The sequence below is a fragment of the Elephantulus edwardii genome, unplaced genomic scaffold (assembly GCF_000299155.1).
Source record: "Elephantulus edwardii isolate Elephantulus edwardi_28Jun2011 unplaced genomic scaffold, EleEdw1.0 scaffold00357, whole genome shotgun sequence".
Lineage (NCBI taxonomy): Eukaryota > Metazoa > Chordata > Mammalia > Macroscelidea > Macroscelididae > Elephantulus > Elephantulus edwardii.
Genome location: NW_006400107.1, coordinates 1072543 through 1088983, shown reverse-complemented (window position 1 = coordinate 1088983; position 16441 = coordinate 1072543). Strand labels below are relative to the sequence as shown.

The 16441-nt window shown below is 43.3% G+C and overlaps 1 protein-coding gene across 1 annotated transcript in view; it reads right to left on the bottom strand.

Moving 5' to 3' along the window:
• Positions 1–7519: 7519 nt before the first annotated feature.
• LOC102865909 (T-cell surface glycoprotein CD8 beta chain-like) overlaps positions 7520–16441 on the bottom strand; it is a 26184-nt gene continuing 17262 nt past the window's right edge. Inside the window, exons 4-7 of the mRNA XM_006902019.1 lie at positions 13160–13249; positions 11830–11866; positions 7864–8068; positions 7520–7534 (exon numbers count right to left, since the gene is read on the bottom strand). Of these exons, the coding sequence (XP_006902081.1) occupies positions 7520–7534; positions 7864–8068; positions 11830–11866; positions 13160–13249 (347 nt within the window). The remainder of the gene's footprint in view (positions 7535–7863; positions 8069–11829; positions 11867–13159; positions 13250–16441) is intronic.

Genomic DNA, 16441 nt, shown 5'->3' with positions numbered 1-16441 from the left:
GTTAATTCGGAAAAAAAAGAGGGGAAGACCCTCTATGAGGCGGATTTAATCCACCTCATAGAGAGTCTTCCTCTCCTGTGCTGTCTGTCCCTCCACTTTCCCTAGCATGATGTCCTTCTCTATGGACTGGTCCATCCTTGAAATATGTCCAAAGTATGTCGGATGAAGCCTCAGAATCCTTACCTCCAAGGAGCAACCTGGTTTAACCCTCTCCAGGATGAACCTATTTGTTTTCTTAGCAGTCCATGGTATATTCAATACTCTTCTCCAGCACCACAGCTCAAAGGCATCAATTCTTCTATCTCCCTAGTCATTGTCCAGCTCTCTGGTGCATAGCAAGTGATTATAAAGATTGTACCAGGCACACCTTAGTCTCCAGAGTGGCACCATTGCTCTTCAGGACTTTGGAGAGGTCTCTAACAGCAGACTTTTCCATTGCAATATGTCTTTTAATTTCCTGGCTGCTGGTGCCAAGAGTGTTAACTGTGGAGCCAAGCAAACTAAAACTGTTAATAATCTCAATCCCTTCACCATCCACCCTGATGTTGCCAATTGGCCCAGTGGTTAGAATCTTTGTCTTCTTGATATTGAGCCTCAATACGTATTGAAGGCTGCAGTCCTTGACCTTATGCAGCAAGCACATCAGGTCCTCCTCAGTTTCAGCAAGCTAGGTTGTGTCATCTGCATAACACAGATTGTTGATGAATCTTCCTCCAATCCTGATGCCACACTTCTCCTCATACAGCCCAGCCTCCCTGATAATCTGTTCTGTATATAGGTTGAAAAGGTATGGAGATAAGACACATCCCTGGCATACATCCTTCCCAATTTTGAACCATGAGCAAGTGTTTCCTTACTCTGTTCTAATGACTGCCTCCTGGTTCAAGTTGTGCATTAGAATGATCAAGTGTTCTGGGATCCCCATTTTTCTCAGAGTCAGCCACAGTTTGTTGTGATCCACACAGTCAAACGCCTCTGCATAATCAATGAAACACAGATAGACATTCCTCTGGTATTCCCTGCTTTCAGCCAAGATCCAACATTAGCTACAATATCCCTAGTACCAGGACTCCTTCTAAATTCAGCCTTCACTTTAGGCAGTTCTTTGTTGATGTGTTGTTCTAGTCATTTAGGGACAATCTTCAGTAGAATCTTGTTTTCAAAAGGTATCAATGATATTATTCAATAATTTCCACACTTTGTTGGGCCTTTCTTTGGAATAGGAACAACAGTCATTTGGCCAGGTGGTTGTCCTCCAGATTTCTTGACACAACTTGGTGAGCACATCTAGGGTAGCATCTGTTAGTTGAAATATGTCAATTGGTATGTCATCAATTCTTGAGGCCTTATTTTTTGCCAGTTCCTTCAAAGCAAACTTCTTCTTTCATGAAATTCTTCTGTGTCTGCCAATTCCTTTCGATACAGTGACTCTGTACTCTTTCCATCTTCTTTTAATACTTCCTGGATCATTTAATATTCTGCCCAAAGCATCCTTAAGTATAGCAACTCGAGGTTTGAATTTGTTCTTCAGTTCCTTGAGTTTAAGAAATGTTGAGCGAGTTAGGCCCTTTTGATGTGTGCAAGGAGCTGGAGTCAGAAAATTACTGAGGTATACATTTCTTAAAATGACTGTCAGACTAAAACAGCTTCTCTGATGCTAGCATATAAAATCGCTTCTCTAAACCTTAGCATGTAAACTGCTACTACAAACATAATCTTAAACGTGGCAAAATAGAGCTTGATTAGAGATGTTAACAGCAAAATATTGGAAAAAAATGTTAACATGCTCCATGCTTTTGTTATAAAAATAATTACATTTTTAAAAAGTAACTTTTAAGAAATGAAAAAATTTAAGTATTTAAGATGTAATAAGTACCTAAAAAATTGAAGACAAAATTAGTTTAATTTGTTAGGAAGCCAGTGAAATGCTAAGAATTAAAGGACTATTTAAATCAACTACTGATATAACCCACCCAACCAAATGTTAAGCATTAAACTTATGAAATATTGCAATTATGAAGATAAACATTGTTGTTGTTGTTAGGTGCTGTCAGGTACAACTCATAGTGACCTTATGAATAACAGATCTGAACCCTCTCCTATCCTGTGCCATCTTCACCCTTCCTGGCACACTAGAGTGGCAGTTACCATGTGAACGCACCTGGTTACGGGTCTTCTGCTCCTTCACCAACTGTCTACCCTTCCAAGCATGATGTCCCTCTGCAATGAATAAAGATGACAGAAGTAGAATTGATGCTTTTGAGTTATGGTGTTGGAGAAGAACACTGAACATCCCATGAATGGCCAAAACAGCAAACAAATACGTCTTTCAGAGAGTGCAGGCTGAGTTCGTTTTAGAGGCAAGAATGATGAAGCTTCACCTTACATATTTTGGGCATTTTGCCAGAAGGGATTATTCCTTGGAGAGATGAAGTGTTGAAAGAAGGAAAACATGGTATACTTTAAAAACATACTGTCAGCATGAATACAAATATGCAAAATAGTTTTTAAAACATTAAGAACAAATATATCAGACTGTCTTCCTTCACTCTTTTTTCTAGTTTCTACATTTCTGCAGTGTAGTTTTATGAGTTTTAAGAACAGAAGACTTCGTAAAAACACACTTTGCTTCCTGGAGCAATGCCTGGCAGAGTAACAGGCCTGAGGTGTTGGCTGTCACTGCCTGAGTCCCTGCACAGTGGGAGCTGCACTGCCCACAGTGAAGAGCTGCCCTTGAAAATTCTGGCAAAGCCCCAGACTCCCCTGAGGGCTTGTAGCTCCTCTTGTTTTGTTTTGTTTTTTTTTTTTTTTGCCCTTCTCCATTTCCCTCCTCTCCTCTGGAACAATGTAATCAAGAAAACCTAGGAATGCTGTGTTTGTGTGTGTGTCTTCTTGCCCCATCTAATCTATGCTGTTTACTCACATACTGCTGTTTCTTTCTTTTTTTTTTGTTAACTGTTTCTTAATACTCCAGTTGTTTAGCATGTTCTTCCTCTTTAACCATTCCCTAGAAATTCTCTGAACTTGAGGACCCTGCTTGTTTTCATTTTAAGCACATGGCTCCTTGGTTCATATCTTGTACATTTAGGGTGTGCCCCCTCAGCAGGGGTTCAGCTGGTCTCTGAAGCTTAGGCTCCTGGGAGAGTGATGAGGAGTAGAAAGACACAAGAGAGGTGGCAGAGTGTGAAAAGTGTCAGGTGCAGTTACAGAGAACAGTGGGGCATCTTCTGGAATTGGGCTCGTTTTCTCTAAGTAATGGATGGGAGAAGTGATCGGGGAGGAGGGTGAGGAGGAGCCTGGGGGTCTAGGCTGAGGAGCCGAGTTCAGAGCACCAAGGAAAGAAGGCCACGACTGGGACTCAGGACACTGTGTTTGTATGGTGTGTGTTTTGGGGGTGGGCAGTGGGGAGAATGATTTGTCTAGAGAAGAAAGAGAAGGTCTATGACCGCAAGGTAAGGAGCTCTGGTGGCCTAGTGGGTAAGGAGCTGTTCTACGATCCTATAAGTAATTTTGAATTACTAAATTTGAATCCACCAGCTAAACCAAGAAAGAAAGATTGGCATTCTCCTTCTGTGTGATTCACAGCCTCTAAATCTTGCTTGCTTGAAGATTAAGAGTTGGTTCTGGCTTGGTGGCAATCATGTGTGCATGTGTGTGTCTGTGTGTGTGTGTACACACACATATGTATGTATGTAAATACGTATGTATATATATGTATATATATACACACACATATGTATGTAAATACATATATATATATAATGTTGTTGTTGTTGATTGCTTTTGAGTCGAGCACGTCTCATAGCGATCCTATGAACAAAAGTCCTGAAGCCCCTCTACAACTATCAACATTTATCAAAGTTCATAGAATTTCCAGAGGCATGTTATTTAGGAAGTGATTGCCACTCCTGCTTCCAATATAATTATAAAGGAAAAAAAATAAACAATTGCCTCTACTGGAAAAACAAAGTCTACAGAAAAGTCCACCCTGAAGACAGGGGGCTGGGCAAAGGGTTCATTTATAAAGAAGGGCAGGGCAGGAACTGGTTTCCTATATGTGAAAACAACACAGCCTTCTCTCCACTGTGGAAATCTGAGTTCTGTCAAGAGTGCTTCCGTGTTATGGGTAGCATTCTTCCCAGCACTCCTAGTCCCCTTGTCTCTTTGTCCATGTGTCTCTGTGTGTCCCACAGTGGCTGCCTGCCCTCAGCTTTGGTGCCACAATGACTCCAGAAACCTGTGACTCGGGCCTGCTGGAGTGATGGTGACGTGTCCCAGGAGGTCTCCTGAGAAGTGACAAGGGCATCTCCTTTGTGCCTCACAAGCAGGAGAGGCCTCTGAGAAGGGCTGTCTTTCCCTTTGACTAGGTGGTAGATTCAGATCAGCTTGAGGCCCACATGGCCCCCGGGGATCACGTTCTGAAAACAAGCTACCCACTTCCTATGGGGAGAGCCACAGCCTGTGGGGTGGGGGCGAGGATGAGTAAGGATGAAAAGAGGGGTGCAGGACCCTCTTCCTCCTGTGAGCCCACACCTGCACACCCAGAATGTTCTATAGGGAGGGAGAGAACCAGCACACTTGCATAGGACTCCACCTAAGGCCACATGACTCCTAGAGGGGTGAGCTGAGGCAAGGAGGGCCCCAGTCTCTCACACATAAATTCAGTGCAATGCAAGACAAGGACACTTCTTTTCTATCGTGGGAGTCATTTCAATAATCTTAATTTAGGAAAAAATCTTTCATCGATATTTGTTTTCAATTTTTACTGCTACTTTTTTTTTTACTAGACCCTTTTAAAAGTAGCTGTGTCTTTTCCTCAAATTTTGTTTTTCCCCCTTGATTACAAAAGTCACACCTGATGGTGGTAGAAATTTGCACAGCACAGGGACACAAGCAGGAGTAAAATGTCTCCAAAGTGATGGCCACCAGTGGCTGGGAGAGCATCCTCCGAGCCACTGTGTTCTATGCAAATACAGACATGCACACCTGACCTTCCCCATTAGAGCTGCTCTCAGTGAGAGCCCTCTGGAGATTTGACTCATTAAGAAGAGAATAAAATTTGCAGGCAAAGATTCAGCGTTTACATTACATATATCATACATACATTTCATATATTCTATGTTATAATGCCTTAATTTTTCTGTTTCAAAATGTGCAGAAAATCTGGAATAACAAGGAATTTTAAGTCCTGATTTTATGTATTTCTATAATTTTTAAAACTGGCTTGCTAAAATACCGTTTTATTGAAGTATTTTATATATGATTAAAGAGAGCTCTGGTTGCAAAGTCATGGTGCCTTTATGACATCTCAAATTCACCAGTTCCACTGTGAAAGAAAGAAGGTGCGTCTCTTCTAAGGTGATTTACTGTCTTGGAACACCAGAACTCAGTGGAGGGTGAGCTCTGAGGCTATGAGTTGACTCCAACTTGCCAACTATGAGAAAGGGAGAGTAAAGTTTATATATACTAAGTGTTAGCTGGATGCCCTCATCCACTTGGCCAGCACCTAGACTGAAATGCATGCCAAGGGTGCCACTTCTACCCTGACGTCTACCAGCGGTGTAAAGAGGAGTAACGTTTCCTTTTAATATGTACAAGACCACACAGTGACAATTAAAGGCCAATGTATGGTTTCCTCTTTTATTGTAGTTGAACTTTAAGAGTGATCAATGGTCACATTTAGAATATGAACAGTCAATACAGATGTTGTTAAACATACTCCTGGGTGGTGGCCCTCAGCTGATGTCAGTGTTTATGGATCAAGCTCATTCCTTAGCTGTTATGAAAATTCCGTTGTAAAATGGAACAGGAGCTTTGGTGGCCTTGTGGGTAAAGAGTTATATTGCCAACCCAAAGGCAGATAGTTCAAATCCATAAGCTGCACTGTAGGAGAAAGATGGACATTCTCCTCCCATGTGATTTATAGCCACTGAAAACCCACCAACCTATGGGTTGGTTCCAGCTTGATGGTACATAACAATAGCAACATTATATAACAGGGTCACTATCTAACATTTACCTTTTTTCTATTATCCTACATTTTAAAAATTATTGGTTTGCATATAAAACATTCCTTCATTCACATTGTGTTTCATACAGTTATTCCCATACACTGTATTTTAAAATTTAATCTCCTTTTGATGAAATTCTAGGTTGCTCCCGATGTTTGACTAAGAGGATAACATTACAGGAAAAATTTAATTACATTTCCTTGCATAAGTCAGTGTAGAATTAATTTTTTGGAAACAGACACTTGCCTACCATAGGATAGCTGATTTAGGCTTATTGCTAGTTTGCCAGGATGGCTCCCCAGAAAGATGTAGCCATTAGGTCCCTTTTCAAAACAAAAGGCAAATACGTGGCGTATCCTGCCTTACCACAGTCCTCTTGCCTCAGCCCATCTGCTTGGGCTCCCTGAACTGCCCAGCCCAGCCTACCTGTGCAGTACCTGCTGTGCAGAGAGCACAAACACCCATGCTCCCAGCCTAGCCTGAGAACCTAAAGACAAGCCTATGCCCCCAGCCTAGCTACTTCCCAAACCTGCAGACAAGTGTACACCCTCATCCTAGCCCAAGAAACTGTGGCTAAGCCTGTGCCCTGGCAGGATGGCAGCGGGGAGGTGCACTTACAGATGTTTCCAGGCCGGGGCTATGAGGCCAGGTCTTACTTTAGCTGTTGACAGATGTGGGCTTTAGGGTAGGCAGGCCAGGCTCTGGGCCTTTATCTGTCATTTCTCATTTGGGACCTCCCAGAGCAAGGAGGCTGACTTAAAAAGGAACCCTGGCGCACTCTGGTCTGGCCTTTCCCACCCCTTAGATGACTCTCTCCAGGCCCATGTTGTTTTTAGGGACTGTCTTGCTGCTCCAGCTGACTAGGACTCGTAGTGACCCTAACAACAGATCTGAAACTTGTCTTATTCTGTGCAACCCTCACCATCTCTGATATGCTTGAGCCCATTGTTAAAGTAACCATGTTAATCCATCTTGTTGAAGGTCTTCTTTTCTTTCTTCTTTACCAAGATGTGTCTTTTCCCAAAGAATGGCCCCTTCTGACAACATGCCAACGTGTGTAAGACCAAGGTTCTCCAGCCTAGCTTTCCCCCCTGAAGTCCTAAAACTGAGGTTCAATCTAGAGACTGTTACCCCGTTGTTCTAAGAATTGGAGGGCAGGCAGCTTTTTCTTTGAGGAGCAGCCCCACATCCGCCCAGCCCCCCCTTGGATGCCTACCTTCCTGTTCAGGTCTGTAGTGCCTTCCTATGCCCAGCATGGAATCTCAGATGCAGGGGAGGCTGCTCCCTTACTCTGGCCATCCTTCCCTAACTCTTGTAACCCTTTTTTTTTTCAGTTTCTGTAACTGCCTGTAAATGTTACTTAGTTTACTAATGGCCTTCTTAAATTGCACCTCCCAGCCCTGACACAGCAGGACAAGTCCCGGTGGAGGGAAACTCTATTTTCATTTCATGGTGTTTCTGACAGCCTTAGGCTTCTAACTCAAGGTTTATTATTATTTTCTTAATCATTAGTCCCCATGTAGCTAAAACCCACAAAGAGAAGGGCTTAGCGGAGTCTCATCCAACTGACTCTTAAAAGTGCAAAGGTTTTTATCTCCATGCCCTTTTTTCCCCTCAGCAGTCAAGAACTGATAGATAATGAAACATGAATGGACCTGTGGCCTGAGAGGCCTGATGCTGCTCACTTCCCCTTTGGACAAGAAATCCTTGGGGCTGGGCATTCTCCCGGGTCTTCTCTCCGTAGAAGTGGACAGGAACTGGAAAGGGACGGGGCAGGGAGGGACTTGTGGTGCCTATTTTTCTGTTCAGGCCAGTCATCACGGGCTGTCCTGCAGCTCTAAGTAGTCTTTACCTCTTCAGGTATTCTCTTCACTTCACAACATGGATGCACAGTATTGTGCAGGAAAAAGAGGTCTGGGACAAAAAGCAGAGCTACACCACTGCTGCCCTTATTGTTCCCTTCGAGCTGAGCGTAAGCATCGCTGCTGCAGACAGACATTGGTACTTTACCCCACAGGACACATTTGCATCGTTTACCCAGGTTTTTATTTTCTAATCTAAAATATTTTATTTAAAAGAACAGAAAATGAGAGAGGAAAAGAAACATACAGGCCACGGGAGAACAGAAAATGGGAGCTGAGAAAGCCCTGCAAAGGGAGATGATGTGACATCCCACTGAGATGCTAGGACAGTCCCTGGTGAGAAGCCTCCTCATCACTGGGGGAGAAGACCATCTGTGAGAAGTTACTCGTCCTGGGAAGCCCAGGGAGGCCACTCCAGCTCCAACCCGAGAGACGAGGCAACCACTGTCACTGCCTCCCAGGCAGAGCAACCTGCCAAGGCAGGGGCTACACAGTCAACGCCACAGTCCCAGCACAGCTGGAGGCAAGTTCAGGATCAGAAGTTGATCAGCAAATCTTCCAGTTCTTGCTGAGAGCTCCGGGAGGTGCCCTGGGTTCTGGGGCTTTTTCTCGAAGAATGGAATGGGTTAACAAGCTGCTCCCAGGCAAACAGCCACAGAGAGAGCCTGTTTTGAAAGCAAGGGCTATGCAGGTCAGTGAGTCTCCACTGTGAAGGTGTCCCTGCCCTTTGGTTTCTCTCAGATCTTGCTCATCTCTGACCAAGGCAGGACACGTAACATGTGTTCTCCGTTCATTTGTAAAACCTGAAAAACAGCAAGTTGTGAAAATGCTTACTTTCAGGAGAACCACTTGAATTTCCTGAAGCAGAGACAGATGGCAAAAAATGATGCAGGTTCTACCCCAATTGGCTTTCCCTAAGAATTGTGTCAGTGTTTTTTAAAAAAGAAACCCAGATGAGCTGCAACCACAGTTGGGTCTCTTCTGACCCATGACCACACAACAGCAGAACTGTGCGCTGTGGAGTTCTAGCAGCTGGTTCCTCTGAAGCTGATCACCTCACCCCCAGGGGCTGCTGAATTGTCTGGAAACCAACAAATTTGTGGTTCGCAGCTGCACATCACCCAGAGACTTCATACATTTTAAAGTGCTTTTCTCTCTGTTGACCTAGTGGTAAGAACCTGCACTGTCACTCCAAAGGCAAGTGTTTCGAATCCACCAGTGCTCCTCATGCGATTTACTTCTTCTGAAAACCCGTTAGAGGGTCAGCTGAGTCTATTATGACTAAATAACATACAACAACAATTTTGTCATTAAAAAAGGAACCTATATAATAACTATAGCACATTCACACAGTGTAATACACGGCATTGAAAAACAATGAACTCAAGAAACATCATTCAACATGGGTGAGCATAGAGGACATTATGCTGAGTGAAATGTCTCGGTCACAAAAGGACAAATAGCATATAGCATCACTGTTATACAATAGGACAGACATGGGAGGATTGAGGAGAAAATAGTAAAAGAACCTACAGGCTAATGAACATCGCATTAACAGATGAGGGGAAGAAAAGTCTGAGAGGAATATATGATGAGGCATTATATGTATGACAACAATCTAGAACAAGGGCTGCATTGTGGGGTGAGCTGAGGAGGGATTAGGAAAATGTACAGTAATGGAAAGAATGAAAACTTTTTTTAAGAAAAAAAGCTCAAGGAAAGCAGCTCTGAGAACTCTAGCTTTGAGTAGTGTTGCTCTCTCCGTGCCTCTGAAGCTGAGACGCACAATGAGGGGCCCAGAGGAGGAAGCCACAGAGGGGAAAGTTAGGAGTTAGTACACAGCCACCCAATCACAGCTTCAATTTGCAATTACAAGCTCTGCCACTGGGTCGTGATGGCAAAACCAGAGCGAATTTTCAAATTTTCTTTCTTTTTTATAGCTACTAATCTTATGTTCAAAAGACATCTTTCAGGAAAATGCAAATATAGATAGGAGTGAGTAGGGGCTGGAGCCTCAGGGCCCACTTGGACCACACCCACCCCCCCTCCTACCCTTGGCTGGTCCTCAGAATCCCTGGCCTTTTCAAGCATGAAGCCTGCATTCAAAACTGATTCCCAGTAGTCCAGAAAAGTGTGCTGTTCTTAGGATCTCTATGACGTGTATTCGACTCAATGGTACCTAACAACAACAACATCATACCACCAGAGCTCCCTTCTAATGTCTAGACTTAGATAAATATACCAAAAAGAAAGTAAAGTAAGAAGTTGTTTCTAAATTCAATACATAAGCTGAAAATTAAACAAAATCAACATTACGACTGAAAATGGAATATTTCTTAGACAATAACACGACTCATAGTGACCCTATGAACTTTGCCTTGCCCTGTACCATCCTCATCATCTCTCATATACTCAAGCCTCGTGTGACAGTGACTGGGTCAATACATCTTGTTGAGGGTCTTCCTTTCTTTCTAAGACCTTCTCCCTTTCCTAGCATGATGATTTTTCCAAGGACTTGTCCCTCCCAACCACCTGCTCAAAGTAAGTGAGATGAAATTTCACCATCCACATATATGCATAATACATAATATATTATAGAACAAATAATAGTATGTACATGAAAATGATACTTTCAAATACATACTCTATTTCTTAGTTGATAATCTTGTAAGGTTGAATTTTTAGAGTGCTATCAAGTAAGCTCTGACTCTTTGTAGCCTTTGTTGTGACTGTAGAGCATTGCCCAGACTATGCCAGCTTCACAGCTAGTTTGGAGTTGAACTTGCATACATCAAATGAATGAGCTACTGTTCCAACTGCATGGGATCAGGTGCAGGTCTGGTTTGTGGACATGACCTCAAAGCTGTGCTAGATGTCATCGAGTTAACCACAACCCGTAGTGACCCTATAAACCATGGATCTGCACCAACAAGTATGACAGTCTCTGTCATACTTACTGATTACCTCATAAATCCTCAAAATAGCTACCAGGTTGGCAATGCTGTCCTATTTTACAGAAGAGGCAGCGAATGCTTAGTGAGGTGAAGTGACTTGTCTACAATTACAGAGCTAGTGTGGAGCACTTGGGACTAGAGTCAGAAACCAGGGCCACCTTTTGTTGGTGCCAGAGTTCATTAGCACTGGGCCCACTTGCCCTCTTCATTCTAAAAGTCAGTATGTGTGTGTATATCCATATATGTGTGTGTAATTTTTCAAACATTTCCATATAGATGAAGTTCTTCTGAGAAGCAAGTGTAGGCAATAAAGCAGGGAGATGTGAAGCAGCCTCTGTTATGAGAAAGAGAAGTCAAGGCAATGCCATGCGAGAGGGCCTGTGGGGTATGAGCCCTGTGGCAGGTGCAGCTGGTAGCCTCAGCCTCTACTGCTTCTGCACCTGTGTGCCTGTCTCAGCAACTCAGCTTGTGAGTCTTCTGTCTCCCAGAAGTCAGGTGGGGCCAAGGAACCATCACACCAATGCCACCACCCCTGTCCACGGCTTCCAGGAAAGGTGCCCACTACTGGTAGGGTGAACCAGCCTGTCTTTAAATCTCGCTTGCCTTTCACTAAGTAGCTGGGAAACTTCCATGCTGATATGAAAATGGGATTAAACATTTGGGTTTAGAAACCTAGGTCTATGGGACGAAGACATGCCAGGTCGACAGAGGTTAGTACACTTTATATCTAGTGCCACCATCAAGACAGCTAAGAGCAAGCTCTCACACCGAAAACACTCCCAGGAGACTTTAGCCTACATGATCTCTGTGTCCAAAGCCTGTTGGATGTTTATTCACAGGCTAGGAGTCGTGGAAGGTGCTGCTTGCATCTGGCTCTGGGAGCAGTGGAGGTTAGGAGGCCACAGTATAGAGATGGTTGCCCAGCAGCAAAAGGACAGACACCCAGCACCATGTCCAGGGACACTATCTCTGCTTCTCTGAGGACCCAGGGATCTTACTTACTGTTTTACGAAACGAAGCCGTGCTCTCTTCCACTTGCCTGAAAAAGGAAAGGAGGGCACTAGTCAGGGTGGGCCACCAATGCCACAACTCCTTGGAGGAGGGTGGTGACAAGACAGTGCACAGCTCAGATGCCTCCCAGAAATGCACTTCCCTGAACCCTCAGAGCAAGACCAGGCTCTATTACATTACCTTCTTCTAATAAACAGGGAAACTGAGGCATAAAACAAGTAGGGATGTGTCCAAAGTCACAGGGCTAGTGACTAGTAGTTAGAATCCTCATCCAGCTCTTCTGTCTCTGCCCATGCACCCACCCTCCCCTAACAGAGTGTGTGCTCAGAGACAGCACAACTTCCTTCTAGGATGCGGGAAGACAGGACAAACTCATCCAGCCGATATGTTTATCTCATGCTTTAGCACTCTTTATTTTTGAGGCACATTCAATAGTTCACGTAACATATAATTGCATTGACTTGCAGACTGAAGTTATATTTATTTATAATCTTTTTAATGATTATGACTGAAAATATTTTCTGACTCCTAAGCCATAACAGGGTACACATCCCCCTTGGTTGGAGTGACTGTGAGCCTAAGTGTGTGCACAGATGTGCTTCTCTGTGGGAAGGGGGTGTACTGACATCAAATGTTCAAAGAAGCCTGTGATCCATAGAAGTGAAGGACCACGGATCGAGTTCATGTTTCTATCAGGACCTCAAAGAAAGGGACACCTTGGTGGCAGCTCAGGTGAGGACAGCACCAGGGCTGGAGTTGGGCCTTGGGTCCCTCAAACAACTGTGGGGCAGTTTTCCAGATCTCTGCCTTATGCTGAGTCCGGTACCACGTAGAGTCTGAGGACCAAGGAGGATGGGTCACTTGCTGGAATACTGACAGGGCAGCAGTCATCACTGAGCTCCCCACCTACATTAGGGGACACAACTTGGACCCTCCACCTGCTGTCTTTTCTATGTTGTGAGCTTTCAGCTCCAACACATTCCCATCCACCAAGCAAAGACCACGTGGCATGTATTCACATGCAGCAGCCCAAAGTGGCTGAGGTAACAGGGGCTCAGAGAAGCCAAACAATGGTTCAAGGTTACTAGACCAGTGAGCAGCAAGGCAGGATCAAATCCAGATTCCTTAACACCACAGACACGGTGGCTTCCTGAGCAACCACAAAGGCCATTGGTCAAGAATCAAATGGTTCTTATGGGTTTAGGGAACCCACATAAACTTCCACCAGGCTGCCATCTTCTCTGCTTCCTCAGAGAAGAAAATAGCCTTGGGGACACTTCAAACAGCAAATGGGTCACCATGGCACCCCAAGAGGACTCACAGTGCAAGTGGATGGTCAAACTCAGGGACACGAGCAGAACCAAGATGATGACCACAAGCAGGCCCAGGGTTATGGGGCTACAAGATGAGCCTGGAAAAGACGTGACACACATTCATTAATTCGTCTGAGAAAAGGAGGTGTATGTGAAGAAGAAATATGTCAGAAGCCTGCCTTCCAGAGGAGCCCATGTTTAGCATTTGCTGCATTTCCTCTGGTCTTTTAAATGTCTTTGAGACAATTCTATACATAAGATTTCATGACACATATGCAGATTTAAAGAAATGAATCAGACTCTGAGAATCAGAGAAAGAGAGGAAGACCCTCAATGTGATAGATTTTTGGCTCAGTGGCTGCAACAATGGACATGAGCAAAGCAGAGATGGGAGGACAGTGTGGGGTTTCCTGCTGGACACAGGTTACTACAAGATGGAGCAAAGCAAGCACCTGACAGCAGCAGCAGCAGCAACAAGAACAACAGCAGCAACAGCAATTGTGTTCAAAAGAGAGGAAAATTTTCCTGCTTTGTGATGGAAGTTTCATTTTAAAACAGAGCAAAACAAGAAATAGCTGGGTATCTTCTCACTGTATAAGATTCTCGAATATGATTAGCATGCACTTTGACACCCTAGCTCCTTCAAAGAAGAGGGGGCTGTTAGTTTTTGTTTCTCTTTGCCTTTCTATATGCATGTATTAATGTAGTCATATGTATAACAAGGAATGAACGTAATATGGTACAAATTGCTTTGTCCTTTGTCTATCTTAATCACATCAGCACATTCTTTTTACTGGTCGCATTGCATTCACAGTTTGGATGTCTGCAGATTACTGAGCCATTGGTGGGCATTTAGTTGAGACAAATAGCTCCGTTCAGATCATGTTGGCATGATCTTTTGTGTCTTCCTGATGCAGACAGTTTAAAGCAGAGGAACATTTAAAGCAGGTGTCTGGTGGTATTAACATAGTGACTCCCATGTGACCTCATAAGATTTTCAGTGGCTGGTTTATCAGAAGTTCATTAACAGGTTTTTATTTTGAAATGACTCCAGGTGAGCATGAACTGATAACCTTTAGGTTAGCAGTGAGCGTATTATCCATTTTCAGCCACTTAGGAACTCCAAATTGTAATATGACCAAATATATATGTATATTGCATCTTGATTACATGTTTGATCAACTTCTGACAGCAAAAGTTGGTAGAAATCTTCTATTTGCTCCTCTTTGGCTCTAGTTGTTGGTGCATATATTTGAATGATAGTGGTATTCACTGGACTTCCTTGTATGTGTATGAATATTATCCTTTCGCTCACCACATTGTATTTCAGGATGGATCTAGAAATGACTTTTTAAATTATGAAACCAACCCCATTCTTCCTCACCTTTTCATCCCCGGCATAGTAAATCATATAATCATCTGATTCAAAATGTCCCATGCCAAGCCATCTCATTTTATATGTCAATATGTATGTGTTCCATTTCTTTCTTAACAATGTCCAATTTTCCTGCATTCATGCTTCTCACGTTCCACGTTCCAATCACTAGTGTCTGCTTACAGCTGTTCCTTCTTCTCTGTATTTCAGGGAAGAAGGATCAGAAGCTGAAAAATATGGGCTCAGTGAGAGAAAAGAGGCTGGAGATAGAATGATAGCGTTCTGCACATTCAATGACTTATTCATTGCAAATACCTTTTATAAGAAACATAAACACAGGCTATACACATGGATCACACCTGATGGCATGTATAGGAATCAAATAGATTACATTTGTGGAAAGACTCAGTGGAGAAGCTCAATATCAGCAGTGAAAACCAGGTTGGGTGCCGATTGTAGGACAGACCACCAACTACTCAAATGCAAGTTCAAGCTGAAGTTGAAGAAAATTAAATCAAGCCCACGGGAACCAAAATTTGAACTTAAGGCTATCCCACTCGAATTTCAAAACCATCTCAGGAGCAGGTTTGAGGCCTTGAGCACCAATGAGTGTAGACCAAATGAGCTCTGGTAGGATATCAATCATCTATGAAGAATGCAAAGATCATTTCAAAGGCTGAAGAAGAAGAAAAGACCAAGATGAATGTCAGATGAGACTCTGAATATTGCATTAGAGCGTCGAGAAGTCAAAGCTAAAGGAAGAAACCAAGAAATCAAAGAGCTAAACAGAAAATTTCAAAAGGCAGCCCGGGACGATAAAACAAGATACTATAATGAAATGTGCAGAGAGCTGGAGTCGGAAAATCAAAAGGGCCAGACTCGCTCAGTGTTTCTTAAGCTGAAGGAGTTGAAAAACAAATGCAAGCCACGGGTGGCAATACTTAAGGGTACTTTGGGTATAATGTTGAGTGATCCAGGAAATATCAAGAGACGATGGAAGGAATACACAGAGTCACTGTATCAGAAGGAATTGGCTGACACAGAAGAATTTCATGAAATGACATATGAGCAAGAGCCTATCGTAACGAAGGAGAAGTTCAAATTGCTCTGAAGGAATTGGCAAAAAACAAGGCTCCTGGAGTTGACGGCATACCAATTGACATATTTTAACAAACAGACACTGCCCTGGATGTGCTCACTAAATTGTGCCAAGAAATCTGGAGAACAGCCAGGTGGCCCATTGACTGGAAAAGATCACTATCTGTTCCCATTCCAAAAAAAGGTGAACCAACAGAGTACAGAAATTATTGAACAATATCATTAATATCACATGCAAGCAAGATTCTGCTGAAAATTATCCAAAAACGTTTGGAACAATATGTCAACAGAGAAATGCCAGATGTGCAGGCTGGATTTAGAAGAGGTCATGGTATTAGGGATATGATACTTAATGTTAGATGGATCTTGGCAGGAAGCAAAGAATACCAGAAGAATATCTATCTGTGCTTCATTGACTATTCAAAGGCTTTTGACTGTGCAGGTCACAACAAGCTGTGGCTGACTCTGAAAATAATGGGAATCCCAGAACATTTGATTGTGCTAATGTGAAACTTATACTTGGACCAAGAGGCAGTCATCAGAACAGAGCAAGGAGACACTACATGGTTCAAAATCAAGAAGGGGGTCCATCAGGGATGTATTTTGTCTCCATACCTTTTCAATCTGTATGCACAATAGATCATCTGAGACACTGGGCTGTACAAGCAGGAATATGGCATCAGGACTGGAGGAAGAGTCATCAACAACCTGCGTTATGCAGATGAAGGATTGGAGGAAGAGTCATCAACAACCTGCGTTATGCAGATGACACAACCCTGCTTGCTGAAACTGAGGAGGACCTGAAGCACTTGCTGCA